A 17,099-nucleotide genomic window follows, 5' to 3' on the forward strand; every position below is an offset into this window, starting at 1 on the left:
AGGTGAAGATAGCAGGTCTTCACTGCATAACAGATTTACTATGTTTTCAGTAATTTGTTCTACACACATAACAAAGAAATGGCTTGTTTTGCTAAGCTTTAGAAAGAAGAAATGCTAGAAGAAGGAATCCTGTATTCCCTCAGGTTCGAGTGGGACTGTTTGAGTTCTCAAGGCAAACACTATGAGAAGGAAGCCACTGTTTGCCTTCTCTCTTCAAGCACTGTCTTTCCATCAGGAGGAAAAGAAGCAGTATTACAAAAAAACACAACAAACCATAAGCTCTTTGGTATATAAAAATGAGTATTTTTTTGTAGCCCAAACTTATTTCTTAGCAACACGGTGGCTTTTCTCCCTTGTTTAAAAAAACTGCCAGTTACTGAATTCTGTAAGAAACTTTATATCTTTTTGCTATTTCAAATGTTATTAAGATCCAAATTAAACACAAAAGCAAAGCCAGCATTTAAATTCTGAGAAAGGCTTCTCATGTGGGAAGGGGAAAGGAAGAAATAAATCATGTCATATGAACTAAGAAGAAATCTCTGTGTCACCAGAGAACCCAATGATACATGGAGCAAAAGCCACGGCTGAGTGCTCTAAAAGGGAGGAAGGAGCTCTGTCTGCTACAAAATAGAACTTGTTTCTGATGGATTATGAAGTTTGAGTCTGAGTCTTGAACTGCAAAGTGCCTGGAAAGTTATCATGCACCAGCTCAGTGCGCTTGCAGGGCTGCCAGCTGACCTCAGGCGGTCTCTTCCCAGTCCCCCTTAATGCAGGCCAGCTACAAGAATATCTCCTGCTAGAAGGAATGAGACAGCTTCCATGCCTCAGCAGTGCTATAGCCACAGCCCAGCAAATACTACTTGAAATTAATTCCGTATAGCAGCATTTGTCAGCTTTAAATAAAGCTCCAAATATCCTCAAGCTATTCGTATTTTACAGACCGATGCTTATGGGTTGTGTTAATTTAATGTACAGTGTAATAACAATCATTTAAGGAGATATGAATTAATTTCAAAAGCAGACATCTGGAAAGCAGGCTGTAATCTAATTCAAGAATGGGGAAAAGAAGGGTATTCTAGAAAAAGACAGTAGCTGAGGAAACCAGTGTTGGCAATACCAGTGGCAATGCACATACAGAACTAACAGTCTGTGGGTTTTTGTTATCAGTAGTGTCAAATTTCATGATATCCATTTCATTATATTCATTTCAGTGACATTTTGGAGGGTTTTGTGCAACATTTACAGAAAATCTCAGAGTTCTTCATGAATTCAGAACTACGTATTACTCTGAAGAGAGCGATCGCTCATTTTTCTTCACGGTACAATTTCTGTCAAGCTATGATGATCATTATTTAACAACTAAATTCTGAATTCAGCTTTTAGAGGGAAAACAATACCTAATTTGTTGTGCAAAGATACTCCTCGACATACAGTATGACCCCAGAAATACTTGTGAAATGAGAATGCACCGTTCTTCTGAATTTTCTGTCCCCCAATCAGTAAGAGACTGACCTTCCTTGAGACTTCTCTGGCTGTTCACCTCAAGGCATTCCTTCTCCTTCAGTGGCTTAACATCTCCAGCAGGTAAAATCTCAGAAAAGCCCTGTTGCTGCTTCTTGCAGCTATCGATCATGGTGAGAATCCTTTAGACTGGCAACATCCAGCACAGGAAAAAAATATTAATTTGTCACCAAGCAGTGCACTGCTGTCCCGAACACTGCTTCAGTTTCTTTCTCCTAAGAAATGAGCAGTCACATCTCTTTGCAGCCAAAAGCAGCCATCATCCTTCACTGTCTACGTTGACCTGTGAGACGCTCAGTCTGCTCTGGAGCCTGTAACTCACTCAAATGACAGCACAGAGCCCGTGAAGCCGAACTCTCAAATCCCGCCTCTTTTCCCAGAAAACCACTCCTCCCCCTTCTCCTTTAGCTCTGCTTGCTTCTTCTGCACAGTCGCGTTTCAGCATGCAGCTTGACGGTCAATCATCTGACAAAGAATGAGTCAAGCAGTTAAAAATAAATCCAGCAGTTGCTGAAGGAGCAGCATTTGCTGATACCTAAGACAAACTACCGCTGAGGACTCTCCCCTTTCCACCCCTTTCCCCCACAGCTCCTCACACTGCTGCAGGCAGCAGCAATACTTTGTCTTTGCCCAACTGGCACATTCATTACTTACTAATTTTCATCAGGCAACAGAGCTGCCTGTTGGCAATTGAAAAAAATGTCGAGGAACATTCCCAGCCCCAGCCCTGTTCCAGAGGCTTTAACTAGCAGAAATAAGTGAGAAGAGCATTTCATGGCTTCCACGCGTTTCCTTGCTGTACAGGAGAGCTTCTACTCCTTGTTGTCATTATCTGAGAAATGAGCGTTCTATTATTTTACTTTTTGCATTAATTACAATTCTTGTTATCCACAGCAGTTTCAGAAGCGTTTCCTCCCACAGCTCCTGATCTGCCATTCTCTCCAGCACTTTACATTCATCTTAGGTGAGTCATCAGCTTCAGTGTCAATCAGGAAGGTTTTGGGGAAAGGGATCCCCCTCAAATGATCTGCCACACGCCATAAGGCAAAAGAAGATTATTGCATATATTTTGTACTTCGAAGAAATAAGCTATATGCAATTTTAAGTAGCTGCTGCACATCGAAGTTAACTCCAGAAGGTGCACATTCCCTTCCCTTTGGCCTAAATCCCCTGTCGTTATAGAAACTTTCCACATCCCTCCCTGGTATTTTACATCCTTCACCCTGAAATTATAAAGGACATCTCCCCTCAGAAAAACTGTTTTGCTCTCACGGCATCGGGTAGGAACAAGTCTACATGCAACAACAGACGCCTGCTGTAGAATTTTAGAACTATGCAAGAGGGAAACATGGCTTTGCCCCGTAGGATCTCCCTGCACGCTGCCATCACTCCGTGCCACGCCGCGGCTCATCGCCTCAACCCGCCATCCCGTGGCCCCACCTGGCAGCCTCACCTCCGCCGGGCGCAGGAAGACACAACCTGCATTTATGGACACTTCTAAATTTCTGGGTTCTTCACACTGTCTTAGGATAACTCAGTTCTTCATCTGTGCAGTGACTTCTTCAAACAGTAAAACGGTGCTCTGAGTACACAGACTAAAATATTCATGTGAACAATACCTGTTATACTTCTCTGAAAAAATGTGTTAACTTGAGCTGTAACTGAGGGTTTCTCTGTTTTTACAAAATTCCAACTTAGAACAGATTTTTATCCTGCTTTGTTAGGTAGAAACAAAGCAAGACTTTTTTTTTTATACCAGTGCGTAAGTTCTTTGCTTTGCACACATACAACATTCATCAAACAGAGGTGAATTTAGGCTCATCTTAAATACAGCCTTAAGATTCTAACTGAGCTTTTTGTCTTCACATTCTTTTGGTCATAAAACATCAAATGTTTCCTTCTATTTTCTCCAAAAAGTCAAATGAAAAATTTGAGAATTTTTGTAATACTGCTAATATCTTACCCTACTGTGGTAACAAAAACCAAAATCCAAATTAGGGTCATCACTTCCCTCAGTTGCTCTTGCCATAAAAAAAAAGACAAGCTTTTTCAAGGTCATTTCAAATTTGTAAGTCTGCAGGTCCTACTTCTCTTCTCCCAGTGAATGCCAAACAGGAGACAACATACACTGGCACTGTTCACAGCGTAATTGAAAGACATGCTACCATTCTACCTTACCCATATATATATAACTAAAGAAATAAAAATGTAAAGGTATATAAGCAAAAAATATGCATTCAACTGCATACATACATACATACACACACAAATATATCATTTTAAATGACAATATTCAGGCATTCACCAGGAGAATGCCACCTGTGATTTGCAAAGGGCTCACATAGTAACTACTGTACATCACCAGTTTTCTTTGTACGACACTACTCGTAGCAGCTGTACCACACACTAACATTTCAAGAATAACACAGGCAGCTAGGATTTAATTCTAGCAATTCATAATAATTACACACTGGAAGTTAAAATTAACATTAATTTCTAGCTATGCATGTAGTTATCCACACGGAATTCCGGGAAAAAAGATGCCAGAGTCAGGCAGTTTGATCAGGAGATCTCTTTAAAAGTAAACATACTTTCCCTATCTTCTGTAATCAGTCAATTGCCAATCCCTGTATCAGAATTTCTTCATATATACCAGATGCCTTAAATTGAGTCCGTCAAAGGTCACGTCTCTCATCTTAATCTCTTCACAATAAGCAGATAATTAAAAAGAAAATCTATAAATCAAACTAAAATGACAGAACGTTTGTTTAGAAGTTTACCAAATGGAATGACCCTGCTGGAATTCTTTCATGTAGCCTGTGAAAATATATTCCATCTGAGGGGTCACAGTCCCTAGAGAGCTCTGAGTTTTGGCCTGTACGTCTTTTCACATGCTTTAACATTTGCAAATTGTTCCTTGTAGACACTGACTGATGCCCTGGGAATGTTAGGATTGTGGGAACTGGCACTACCAATGACAAAGACAGATTTACTGGGAAATCAGCACCTACTCATTTTGCTCTCTCCAAACAGATAACATTCAAATTTTATTAGGGTCACAGAGACATTTGTTTTTTCTATTGATGCCATTTCTGAAAACATACACACAAAAATAAACACAAACAGCTATGTTTTAATTACAACATTCTGTGTGTTCTTAGGAAGGATTATTTAGTAGAATATTCACACTGCATGCTCCACGGACTACTAAAACCTAAAGAAGAGCCCAATCACAGAACAGCTGACATCTTGAGACCCTTTAGTTCAAGGCCCGTGCTCCAGCAGGGCCAGCCGGAGCAGGCAGCTCAGCACTGTGCCCAGCAGGGCTTTCGGCACTGCCGCAGGATTCCACAAGCTCTGCAGACGGCCAGTCTTCACTTCTACCTTACGCTGTGCTTCTGTGTACTTCTACAGAACACACTGCACACACCACCTATATGCTGTACTAAACACATACACTCCTAGTGTGTACGTATACAACTTGTATATTACTCTATCTAGCTCTATCTTTTAGAATACACTTCATTTTCTGTTCCAGTTTTTTACTTCAATCCAAACTGTTTTCCATTTGCTGTTCTCAAGTCTTCCCACTACTCTCTTCCCTCTACTTTTCTCTCTCCCAGCTGTCTCAAGAAAATTCTTAATTCTATGGACAGTAACCTACTCAGTACTGTTAGGAGAGAAAAAAAATAGAGAGATCTCAAAAAAGTGGGAAAAATTGATGTGGATGAACACACAGAGAATATGTGAAATTTCACTTGATTCCTTAGTATAAAATTTGCAGCTCAAAATCGGTTAAGTGCACAGAGGATTAAGAATTTGTTTAGAAGTCATTAAGCTATGTCAAGAACATGTGTTACCAGTGCTACATAATGAAGGAGTGGAAGATAAGAGTAGGAAGTATAAGGTAAGTATAAGATAAGAAGTACACATGTGACTCTTCTAGATGTCAAAAAAAACATAAACCCTTGGTGCATTAAGTTCATCTAAACCATATAATTAAGTTAAGTGTGATGTAGACTTCATTCAGTTCTGAGTACCGCCTGCATCCCCTCTAGCAGTATTCAACATCCACCATTTGGATTTTTTTTTTTTGGAACTTCATAGTAATTACCGTGCCCCCAAGTCCTGTAGTGGTCCCACAGGAAGCTGTCATTCTCATCCAACCTTGAATACCTTAAAGCTTTGGTTCCTGAATATCATTGTTCTCATGCAGCACTGATTTATTTGGACTAACTTCTTCTAATATGGTTTTACATTCTTGTCTTCTACTTAAAAATGTTAATTGTCCCAGAACTCTTTTTTCTCTCTGAGTCTTACTTGCTCTGAGAAGCAGATGTCAATTAGCAACATGGGGCAAAACTGAGGAGCAATGCAGAGGACAGAGCATGTGCACACATGATCCAATGTGATTTACAACCGAAACAAATTGCTGAAGCAGCCCTACAGAGTGGTAAAGGACAGTCAATGGCCTGCATGGGATCCATCCAATTGCACACACATTTTATTACAGGAGTGTAACCAAGCTCTCACCTGTGGATGCACAACAGTAACTTACTGTCCATCAAAACCTAGTAGCCTCAATCATTAGCCTCAATTCCAATTACACTGTATTGTATTGTGCTATCTCACATTCTGGTATCATATTTGGTAAATTAGTTTTCCCCCTCAGCTCGTTGCCGCTGTTTTCTTTTTAGGTCCATCTCCCTGTCTTTTCCCTACCCTCCTTTCCCAGGGCACAAGTCCCTCCACCCTGGCATAGTCACGGAACCAGGTGAAATGGGCCAGAACTGCTGGCACTGTAAAATGCAGAAGCAAGGAACTTCTCCCTCTATGGATACCTTCAAACAACTAGGACTGCATGGCTTGTGACCTTGGTGAGATCCTCCATCTCTAACAGTTAAAATGGCTTGCTTACCAGTGCTGGAAAATAATGCAGCATGCAGAAAGCTCTGCTCTTGCAGTACTGTTTTTTTTTGATGGTATCTGCGTGTGCAATCCATTCCCACCCTCTGGCTCTGAAATAGCAGGTTGGAAGGCAGCACATAGCATCATCCCCATCCACCCTCCTGCTGTCAGCAGCAGACAGCCTGTCCTTCCCTCTCTTTGCCACCTCCTGGCTCTCAGACACAGGCTTGTGAAAGTGCGGTACAGTGTGTGAGCAGCATATTGTTCTGACAAGTACTTGAGCTGTGCCATGATGCCTACTACTTTTGTCATTCTTCCTCCACGGCCATCCAGCTAAACAACACCTAGTCATCAACCTTCTTCCTCTCGCTCCCAAACAAGAGACTCATCTGTGTCACATTTTTCCTCCCCCAGCCACCATCCTGCCTAAGCATACAGCAGCTTGACACAGAGAAGCTTTCCAGATTCAAGTACAGGTGAAGTGTACACAAACAAGTATTCTTCAGGAGCCTTTAAGACTATGACAGTCTGCTTCCCAATCCTTATTTGTGTGAGCAGTCCAACTGCTCACCTGACAGACCTGGACTATACACCAGTGGTTGCCGTTAGTCTACCAGAACTGTCTTTGAAAAGTAGAACCAATGAAAAGGTAGCTTTTGCTGCTTTTAGAAAGCTGAGCAACAGTTGGCCTCCAGAGCAAAGGCATGATAAGTCATTGCAATTAGCTTACACAATCAATGCAGAGCATGTATTTGCTAATTATCCAGAAGCAGATGCAGACTAATGAGAAACTCAAAGACATTTTGTTAATAATTCAGTACCGTGCATGGCTGTCAGCTTGAAAACAGCTGGTCAAAAGAAAAAGGGAAACCTTAAAATTGGGACAGTCCAGAAGACTACCAGATGATGTCCCAGAAAGAGGATTCTTTGTTACAACACACAAATAGATACACTGAGAAGTTACTGCACACAAGTTCAGGTATTGTTCTGCAGTTTGTATTTCTAACCCCAAATAACTGAAGTGTTTGCTTTACAGATGACTCAGCTGAAGTATTTCAGCCCTACCATTAAATCTTGCAAATCAATTTGAAAATTCCTATTAATTTCCCTGCAATTATACTATGAAATGGTAACTGGTTGGTATTTCCGTTTCACACTTTCTTGACAGGATAAGATTGGAGAGAATATTTTGTTGCTTTTCTCTTTCTCTCACTCCTCAAATAAATTGCCTTTTAGTCTTTATTCACTGAGTAAACTCCTGCACCTAGTAATTAGGTGGAGAAGCTTAAAATGCTGTTTCCCTCAAACTACTTGTCACTGATCCTCAGCTGGAAGTTACAATCTCTTCAACAGAGTTTCCAGAACATCTAAGTGTTCCTTTGTCAACTCAAAGAACACCAGTTTCAGCGCAGGTTAATTTGTGCCATGATACTTTGCACCAAAGAATACTGAGCAGCGCTCACCTGAACTCTTATGCCAGATCTGCTGTATGACTGAGATCTCTGGGGGCAAAGGAAGGGAAGCGTAAAAAAAAAAGGAGTTCAGTATAACATCTCCAGCTATTGCCATGTGCCTGCAAATTCGTTGCTCCTACCCTGCTGTGAATTAATTCCACGTAAAACCAAACCATGAGCCTTCCACACTTGTCCTGTTAACAACAAATTTGAAATGCAGTTTCTCTCCTGACTTATAAAAGCTGAACGCTATGCAGACAATACTAAAATAATTCAGCCTTCTACTGGACTGCATCCAAGCGTCTCATAGAAGTAAACAGAAAGTTTAAAGAATCACTACTGAAGCTCACAGGAAATATAATGCTTCCTGCATGAAAATATTCAACAGAAATCCTTAAATATTTCATGTTTTTCAATGAAATGCCACTGTACTTTTGTATATGGAAGCCTTTTATACTTAGACTTCGTAAAATATTGACTTGTTAAAATACCCCAGAAGAAATCCAGTCTTGGTAAAAGTTAGAATACTAATTTTAAAAAGTTAGATACTGATTTTTAAAGCTTCTTCAATATCAATAAATCAAATTCAAATTTTACTTGTACTCTTTTTAACTTTGACTTTCACAACTTCTAGAAAAACGAGGCTCATATTTTCCCGTTAACCAAAATGACTAAATCCTGGAATTATGGGCGAGCGAAAGCTTCGGTGCTCTGCAAGATCACAGTGCCCACAGCTCTTCTTGTTGCTTCAGGAAAATAACAGGAACGCAGAATGGCCACTGCTTCCAGGAACAACAGCCAGTCAGTGTAAAGTCAGAGGCAGTCAGCTCTTTCTTTCCCGTAACAGCAGGAAACATAACGGGATGCTCCTCTTCAGGACACTTGGGAGTTATTTAAGTACTACTGGAAGAGTATTCTCTGTGGCAGGACATTAGATTAACATGAGAAATAGCAAAAAAATAGCAAAGAGTAGAAAATGGTATTGGTGTCCATCAAATGCTTCTTTACCATGTCTGCGAGATTTTATTCCTCAAAACAGTTCTCCAATAATATGAACTCTCAATCTTTTCTGCAGTTCTATTTGCTATTCTTTTTTGTTTGTTTTTTTTTTGCTAAAAACTCCCTTGGAAACAAAAAATGACTTAGTCTTATAAAAGAACCTAAATGATGTGAGGCCGTGGCCCATTATGTGAGCTTCCTACAATTGAATTTCCTCATAGAGGACATAAAAACCTTTGTGGGAGGCCTGATACTTACAAAGTTGTTTTACTAAATAAGAGGAATTATGATAAATAATGAAGGGTAACTGTTCATAAACCAACTGGTGTAGAGAACTGGCACAGAGGAAGGAAAGGCAATCTTGCAAATTATTAATTCCCCCCCTCTTTCCCTTATTTATGAAAATCTGCTATTCCAAGAAGCCAGAGCCCCTAAGCATTAGAATCTCTTGCTTCTGATATTTCCTTGGAAAATAAATAACTAACAGCTTCTATTTGAAGTTAATACAAAACTTGTCTACAAATTATTTTCCTACTTTATTAAAGTACAAGAGTATTTTCGAGTTACAGGAGGGATGCCTGAGAAAAGAAACAATCATCTGATACAGAAGATCTAAAAATGAAGTACTAAACAGCAAATGTGGATAAGTTTAGGATCAAAACTTATTTCATTGCTTGTTTGACAATTTTTCTGTATTCATAAAAGCAGAACAATGATGGAACAATGACATTACATGAGCAGGATAAATACACACTTTACATACTCAGCAAGATTACTTATAAAAAGAACTTCAGAAGTTGGCCACCTCGGAAGGGATTTTTGCTGTTTAATTTCATGAATATGAAGTTGGTAGCAGCCTTCAGATGTGTGAAGTTTGACTTCAGATTCAAAGTACATCCCTGAATCATACAGATTATCCATTTAATATCAAATATTACATGACAAAAAGTTACATATCTTTTTTCTACATTACAAAATTCTTAAGGATATAGAGACAAAGTACTAATAAATAAGTTGCAGTTCCCTTAGTTTAAAATAGTTTATTAATATACCAGAAAACACAGTATTTTCTATATCAGGACCTACATATATGGACAAAAATAAGGAAGCAATTGTAGAACACAAGCCCAAGTGTTCAAAGTGGTATTCATTCCATATCCAAAAAAGCTAAGCCTATGTCTCTCCCCTGCCACGTTTTCCCATTATTTTGTTTTTCTGGCTTGGAATTCAGTATGGTTCTGAGGGTGCAAGCAAAGCACCATGGGAGGCTTGGTGCCTCCTGAGTGAAATTACAGAGCCTTGCTGTGCTTGTGAAACTGAGTGCTGTGACATGGACACATCCCTAGCTACGTGAGATACACACAGCCTAGCAAGAGGACATCATATTTTCTGCTTTAAAGCAGAGATATTCAGATCGCTGCCTTCTTATGTAATAATGCTTACGCCGTTGCAACTGAATTCATTAATAGCTTACTGCTATCAATGCTCATTAAAGAAACCCTTCAAAATCAAATACTGCATTTACATACTTTCAATGTTCCCAATACTGACAGTTAATATTAAAAAAATCAAATCTTTATTATTTTAAGATACTAGCCTGGGAAAACAAACACCACAAACAAAAGGTTCCTGCCTTCTTTCCAATAAAGATGAGCCTACATTTGGATTCAGTCTTACATTTGGATTTGCAGTCTACATTTGGATTCAAATTTTTTCCCAATGCTTATTGTACCAGTGGAAGCACGTTTTTTCTCAGTTGCCATGCCAACATCAACAACAGAGAGATACTGGAAAGGCTTCTGAAATGTAAATCTTATTTTCTTTCATTGTTCTTCCATAAACTATGTGGTGAATTAAACTTTCTAGGATACTATGTGAAACTTCAACTCAGTATTATTTTTGCAGAAAAATCTGTTCTGAATTATTCCTTTTTTTAGTCTGATAATAATAAAACTCCTCTCAAGAACAGGTAATTAATACTTCTTTTGTACATTATCTATTGCTTACAAATTATTTATAAGTATACTGCCTCCATTCTATGTGCCTCAGCAAAGTATTCCAGTTGGAGTTTTAAGGTCAGGCTCTCATCCGCCACGATGGGTGAAATTGTTCCAGACACATTCCATGACAAGCAAACACTATGGGCACTTTAACTCCACAGAACGTGGTTTGGGAAAGGCAAGTGAGAACAGTCGATGTTATTTGAAGAGAGCAAACAAAGATCATTATTCCCAGGGAAAACAACAGAGCAAAGGGAGAACAGCTCCTGTTGCACTCACCATTCTTGCGCTCATTGAGAGGAGGCAAGCACTGGCTGGGCTGCAGGGACAGCTCCTTAAACTCGTGTGCCACTGCTTCGCTGTGAGGGCTGGGGGCGAGACGTGGCAGGGATCCAGGGTCGTCCTCAGCATCCGCTGTCCCCACGTGATCCATTGTGTTAAACCTCTGGAGAGAGGGAAAGCAAGCGATCTTTTAATCACACAAAAGCTGATAAAACTAATGAAGAAAGAAAAAAGAACTATCATGTAGACGTGTCACTGCCAGCTTTGGTCGGTTCCTCGACACAGAGGATTCAGCTTTAAAATTATACTTACATCATCTAATGCTTTTCCACAACCAGCACAGCTTTAAGAAAAATGCACTAAAGCAATGTATTTACAAGCAATTTAACAGTTCAGAGTTTCCCTGCTGGCTCTGACAGAAAAATTACGTTGTTAGTTCTTGACATGGATGTCCCCAAGCTCCCGTGACACAGGGTCACCAGTCAAATGTTCATTTTTATTTTCCAGAAGCTTCTATTAGGAAATACTGAATGAATGTATGGCAACATACAAATAGCGTTTAATTTTTTTGAAGCACTGCAAACTTTTCTCAGCATTATTAATCAACTTTGGTATTGATCCAGGACTTGATACTGCCACAGAACCACACAAGGATTAGTTAATCTCTAACACGGAAAGTTTGTTGCCATGAAATTTTTCAAATTAATTCTGTTTCACACTAGCCACTCATTGGAAAGTCCTCTCTAGAATGGAGCAAACATCCCCATTCATTCTTTACTGTCTATCATTCACGTGGTACTTAGTTTGCAGTGAGGAATACAGAAGCATGGTACAAGCTCTTCAAAGCTCACAGAGCTTCTATCACTGAAACCTGAATAAAATCACTATGGACTTCAATACAGTTCACCCTCAGATTCCTGGAAACATGATCAATATGAAATAACAATTCATGGAGAACCATAAAACAATATAATGTCCCATTGTTAAATTGTTTCTTTATTTTTAATCATTCTTCCTTAGGAAACACTGCTCTTGCCCATATTTAAAGTTCAGACTTTTGGTATGCTTAATATAAATGCTTCCATGCTGCAGTGTGTATTTAGTGACCATCAGCACACAACATGGTTCAGTGACCACAGCCAGAGCATCTCATGTGTTACCTGACATTTACAAAAAATTGAAGATGACAAAAATGTTCAGTGACCATCAAAGAATGGCCTACACTATAGAAAGGGATAGAAGAATCATGTTGTTGAAAGCACCAATTTAAAAGTAAGAAACGTAAGCCAGAGCTGCTTGATTGATATTTCAGTAGAACAATTATGATGGTTAAGTGCATATTTTTTGTTATTTTCCATAGTTACCAATTGGTGCTTTCACATTAAATTAAGACACATTAACTCAGTGTTACACAATTTTTTTCTTTGTTCTTAGCTTCTAGAAGCACAATTTACGTAGCTCTCATTTGTTTTACTGACATTACGCTCTGCTCAAACTCCCACTCACCCACACAAATTAAGTTCATTACTAACCATGCAATTCTTTTCAGAGCAGAATTTAAGTGAAAATTTAGTTGCTTATCTGCTTGTAATCACAGCATTTTATCCCCAGTTTACTGGCTGTGAGTTACACCTTGGAATCACTTTTCAAAGAGATCCACAACCACATCAGCTGTGCTCACAAACTTAACTCCATATAAAAATTAACAGAAACACTCTCATGTATGAAAGGTTTCACATTTATTAAGCTGCATGTTATCTTTTGACTAAACTGTTTTCCACGAGAGGTAACAAAATACCTTGCTTTAATTTAGATCAATTTAAATTTTACCAGTCCTAAAACACTGAGGCAAATCAATTCACTGTCTATTTGTTCATCTTGGTTTCAGAACTGTGTGTAAATGTGGCTCAGCTGTCCATCTTCAACCAAGAGAAAGGCAAGTACCGATTATAAATCACATTAAATGACATCACTCATAGCACTGCATAGCAACTCAAACCAGAACGATTTCTCACACAAAAAAACAGCTTGAATCTGACTAAACTGAACTCAGAGGGACCTCGTGGAGGTCATCCAGCCCAGCTCCCATTTCAGAGCAGCTACCTGCTGCTTAGCAACTCATCTCACTAAGTTCTGAAAGTCAACAGAAACCCGGCATCCCCTCTCTTCAAAAACAACGTCCCATGCTGCTGCTACCTGTGACTGTTCTGTCCTGCAGCTCTGCTGTAACGCAGGGCAGTACTGCTCTCCATAGATCTGAAATCCCAGTTGTTACGATGCTTTCACACAGTCTCCAAATTGGCTAGGTTATCAGGAATCCTCTAAAACAAAGTTCAGAGCTCTAACCCTAATCTGAAAGTTTCCAATTCCCAGCAAAACAAATTATTTGTCTTAATTTTTTTTTGAGAAACCTTTGCAAGAATTGTACGCCATTTTAACCACTAAAAATAAATGTGTTCATAAATAAATAAATGAATTTACAGTGACATCCACTTATTTGTTCATAGAGCTTCACAGCAGTGGGACTCTGTGAAGAAAACTGGGAACAGGCTGCGGCATTCAAGGTAAGTGTACACTGAAGCACCACAGTGGATGCCAGAAAGTTATTCCTGCTATTTCCTCAAGAAGCTGTCTGCGAAGGCTGACGGAACTGGGTAAGGTTGTTACACACAGCTACTGCATGCAGAAGGTCCTCTTTCAATCATCTGCTGAAAGGATGCTGGAAGACATTTTACCTATTGGCTGCTAGGCATCCAGCCATTTTCCCAAAGGATCATCTAATCCTAGTTGTCTGATGTATCAATACAAAAAAATCCATGACCTACATCATCAAAATCTGTGCCTGCTGAATCAGTGAACAGAACATTGAAACTACAGCAAAAATTGCAGACTTGCAATAAGATACAAGCAATGCATCTAACACTTCATTCTTGTTCCACTAAAACCTTAGGCAAAATCAGCTGTTCAACTTTCTAAAAAGAAAAACATCTAAACGCAACCTTCACAAAATTAACAATTTGTCTTAGGCAGTAGGGCTTTCCTTACTGACTGACAAAGCAATTATCAAACTTAAGAGAACTAGGAAGAGATAGCTATGTTACCAATGCCTTTTGTACACTGATTTACCTATGAGGTGATAAACCACCACTGGTTTCCAGCACGCTCATTTTAGCTGCTAGAGGAGATGCATACAACTTGTTTGGCATCAGCTGGAAGTTATGGCCAACAACACTTACTGCACTGTGAAACCAGATCAGTTATGCAGGACATCTCTCATCTACCTTCAGTTTTCAAAAGCCAAAATACATTCCAGCACTTGTAATACAATCGACTGGTGAGCAGCAGTTGAAATACAAATAATAGGAGAAAACATTCGCTTACTTTGAAATCAAACACTGTACACTGAATACTTTATTCAGTCATCATGTGTAAATGTGAGAAACTGTGATCTGATTTAGAATTCTGTGTGCCATAGTACAATTGTAGCACTATTTAATTACAGTTAAAGAAAACACATTTGCTTCCCCTTTCTCATCCCTTTAAAACCTACTCAGTCCTAAAGAATTACAAAGAATTACTTCATATTTGCCATCTGCATTTACAGCTGCTGACCGTTACCTATGTGGCCCTTGATTTTAAGCAGGCCAAAGTACAGAAGCGTATTAATGACATGTAACTCAAACACAAATATGAAGAAATATGTAGAGTAAAAATACTCCACTAAAACATCCATATTGTTAAATGGAAATCTTACTACTCTAAGTGAAAATATTCTACATAATTCTGTGTCATCTGAGAAAGCATAATTTTATACAGAGCTAATTTGACAAACAACGGTTATTTCTTCAGAGGTTAGCACTCCTTCAAACAGACACACCTGCAGGTTAGGAAGATGTATGAACTGGCATTCCCTTATGTATGAAGAACCTTCCTACTTACAAAGTTTTTTTAAATACAATACCATTTTATTTGGAGTAATTAAAATAAAACCACTCCTCTGCAACTGCTGAAAAGGATTTCAAGTTTGGAGGGTTTTTTTTACACGCAATCAGGCAAAACAGGTAAGAGTAATAAAATGAATCATAGAACAAAATTATTTTCCTACTTAACCTTCAGAGCAGATTATCAAAACACGAACCAACGCTGCAAGCAAGGCATCAGTTCATATTTGTCTGACAACTACTCAGAAGCAGTATGCCAGTACTGGGAAAGAACTAATGTGCAGTAAATGACTCTTATGTAAGTGTCCTCACAGATTGTAGGTGGTTGCTATCTTTCTTAACTGCTGAAGACAAATGCTTCTTTTTTTAAAAATCATTTTTATCTCTAAGAGATATTTCCTTAGGAAAACCTCAGAAAGGGGAAAATGCATACCTCTCTGCCACTTGGGACACAGAGCTGGTATTCTATTCAGCATAACCAGTGAAATTGGTAGCATACTTAGGCAGTTAACCAGTTTGATACGTACAAAATCTGCTGGACAAAAACCTCCAGAATCACCTGTGTTCACACAGGCCAAGTCAAATGGCTGATCTTACCATAGTTTCACTATACTGTCATATGAAATTCTTGTCACACCAGATTAGACATCAGGGATGCTACAGTACATAATTTATTACAGTATCATGGTGGCAAATCACATAGGTTTCAGTTTCTCAACTTGTAAAACTCAGGAAATTTGAATGATATAACTATCAGTTTGTAAAACACCAGAATCATCAATGGAAAGAATACTAGAATTGCAGATTTTATTTGTTTATTTGTTTATTATGTAATGTGTCAGAAAACACTACAGAAGATGCTCTTAATATAGCTCAAGCACCACATCCAGCAGGTGAGCCAACCAGCCTATGCAAGTCCTGTGCACAAAGCTCTTGGATCTCCCTGTCAGTGCCTCAAAAACCTGCAGTGAGGGCAATGATCTCTGGAACAGTAATAAGCTTTCAGAGGTCAGGTACACTTTCAAACATCACTTCAGTTTGATCAGTGAGCACTAATGATTTTTATCTGGGATAATGTGCTGAAGTAGCAGCATGCAATGCTTTAGAGCCACTTGTGTCCATGATTTCCTATAGCAGGGAAACATAAATGGTGTTGAAGTTGACCGCCTAAACAAATCAAAGCATAAATGTTCATTTTGGTATTATTAAGGCACTCGATAGCTTAAGTCCAGAGTCAAGGTTAAACAGTTAATAATACTAACACATCATAGAACTGCTAGATATTTTAGTGCCGTCGTATCTTAGAAGCTTTTTAATAGGAGCTCTGACAGTTCAGAAATTAAATTTTACCAATAACTTCGTCCATGATCTTTAACACGTTCAGGCTTCTTCAATAGCTGCAATGTTGCTCAGTTTTAAAAATGAGTATTGGTAGAACACCCAAGGCATTTCAGAAAAGGCACAACTTCTCCATGATCTCATTTGTTTCCTTTGCTACTTCAAGATGTTCACATTCATGACTAAGCTGCAGGTGCTATTCTGTTTATTTCAGTGGCTGTAAACCAAGCCCTTGAACAGAACAAAGCAAGGAAAGCATTAGGATTCAGGTCAAAGAGGAAGGAACTGCAGGACTGTTTCCTGTAAAACATGCTACTTTCTACCTTCCTTCATGAGCATAACTGAACGTTACAGAATGATTTCTGTAAAATGAAATGTCTTGAAAAAGAAACACTTTGCTTCTCTTTATTTCTAGACACCATTAACAGGGTTAACAAAACATTGTATGTGGGGTGTCAAAGATGTAACCTTCTAAAAAATACAGTTAGCTATTACAGGACAAAATTCAATTACTATTCATGTTCAGTAATAAATTAAATACTAATTAGGTATGAATTCAAAATAATGTAGCACAATTAAGGCTTACTAGCAACTTCAATTTAAGGTACCTTGCAAATATCAGGATGAGTATGTCTGAACTGCAGCTCAGCACACAC

At 38.9% G+C, this 17,099-nt stretch overlaps 1 protein-coding gene and 1 long non-coding RNA gene across 16 annotated transcripts in view; one reads left to right on the top strand and one right to left on the bottom strand.

Annotated features, from left to right (window-relative positions):
- The window catches only part of LOC122165112, a 57,726-nt gene extending 44,626 nt beyond the window's left edge, over window positions 1-13,100 (top strand). The window contains exon 3 of the long non-coding RNA XR_006170395.1: window positions 13,053-13,100. This is a non-coding gene — a long non-coding RNA (uncharacterized LOC122165112). The remainder of the gene's footprint in view (window positions 1-13,052) is intronic.
- MRTFB (myocardin related transcription factor B) overlaps window positions 1-17,099 on the bottom strand; it is a 74,082-nt gene that overhangs the window by 45,601 nt on the left and 11,382 nt on the right. For 7 of the 15 annotated variants that reach the window (XM_042827792.1, XM_042827803.1, XM_042827807.1 and 4 more), the window contains exons 4-5: window positions 16,368-16,674; window positions 11,162-11,327 (exon numbers count right to left, since the gene is read on the bottom strand). In XM_042827792.1, the coding sequence (XP_042683726.1) occupies window positions 11,162-11,315 (154 nt within the window). In that variant the 5' untranslated portion in view covers window positions 11,316-11,327; window positions 16,368-16,674. Of the gene's footprint in view, window positions 1-1,512; window positions 1,909-11,161; window positions 11,328-16,367; window positions 16,675-17,099 lie in introns of those variants that run through there. The other 8 variants (XM_042827800.1, XM_042827799.1, XM_042827798.1 and 5 more) reach the window with 4 other exon arrangements.

The sequence above is a fragment of the Centrocercus urophasianus genome, unplaced genomic scaffold (assembly GCF_019232065.1).
Source record: "Centrocercus urophasianus isolate 14NV4802_14NV808 unplaced genomic scaffold, USGS_Curo_1.0 seq_29, whole genome shotgun sequence".
Lineage (NCBI taxonomy): Eukaryota > Metazoa > Chordata > Aves > Galliformes > Phasianidae > Centrocercus > Centrocercus urophasianus.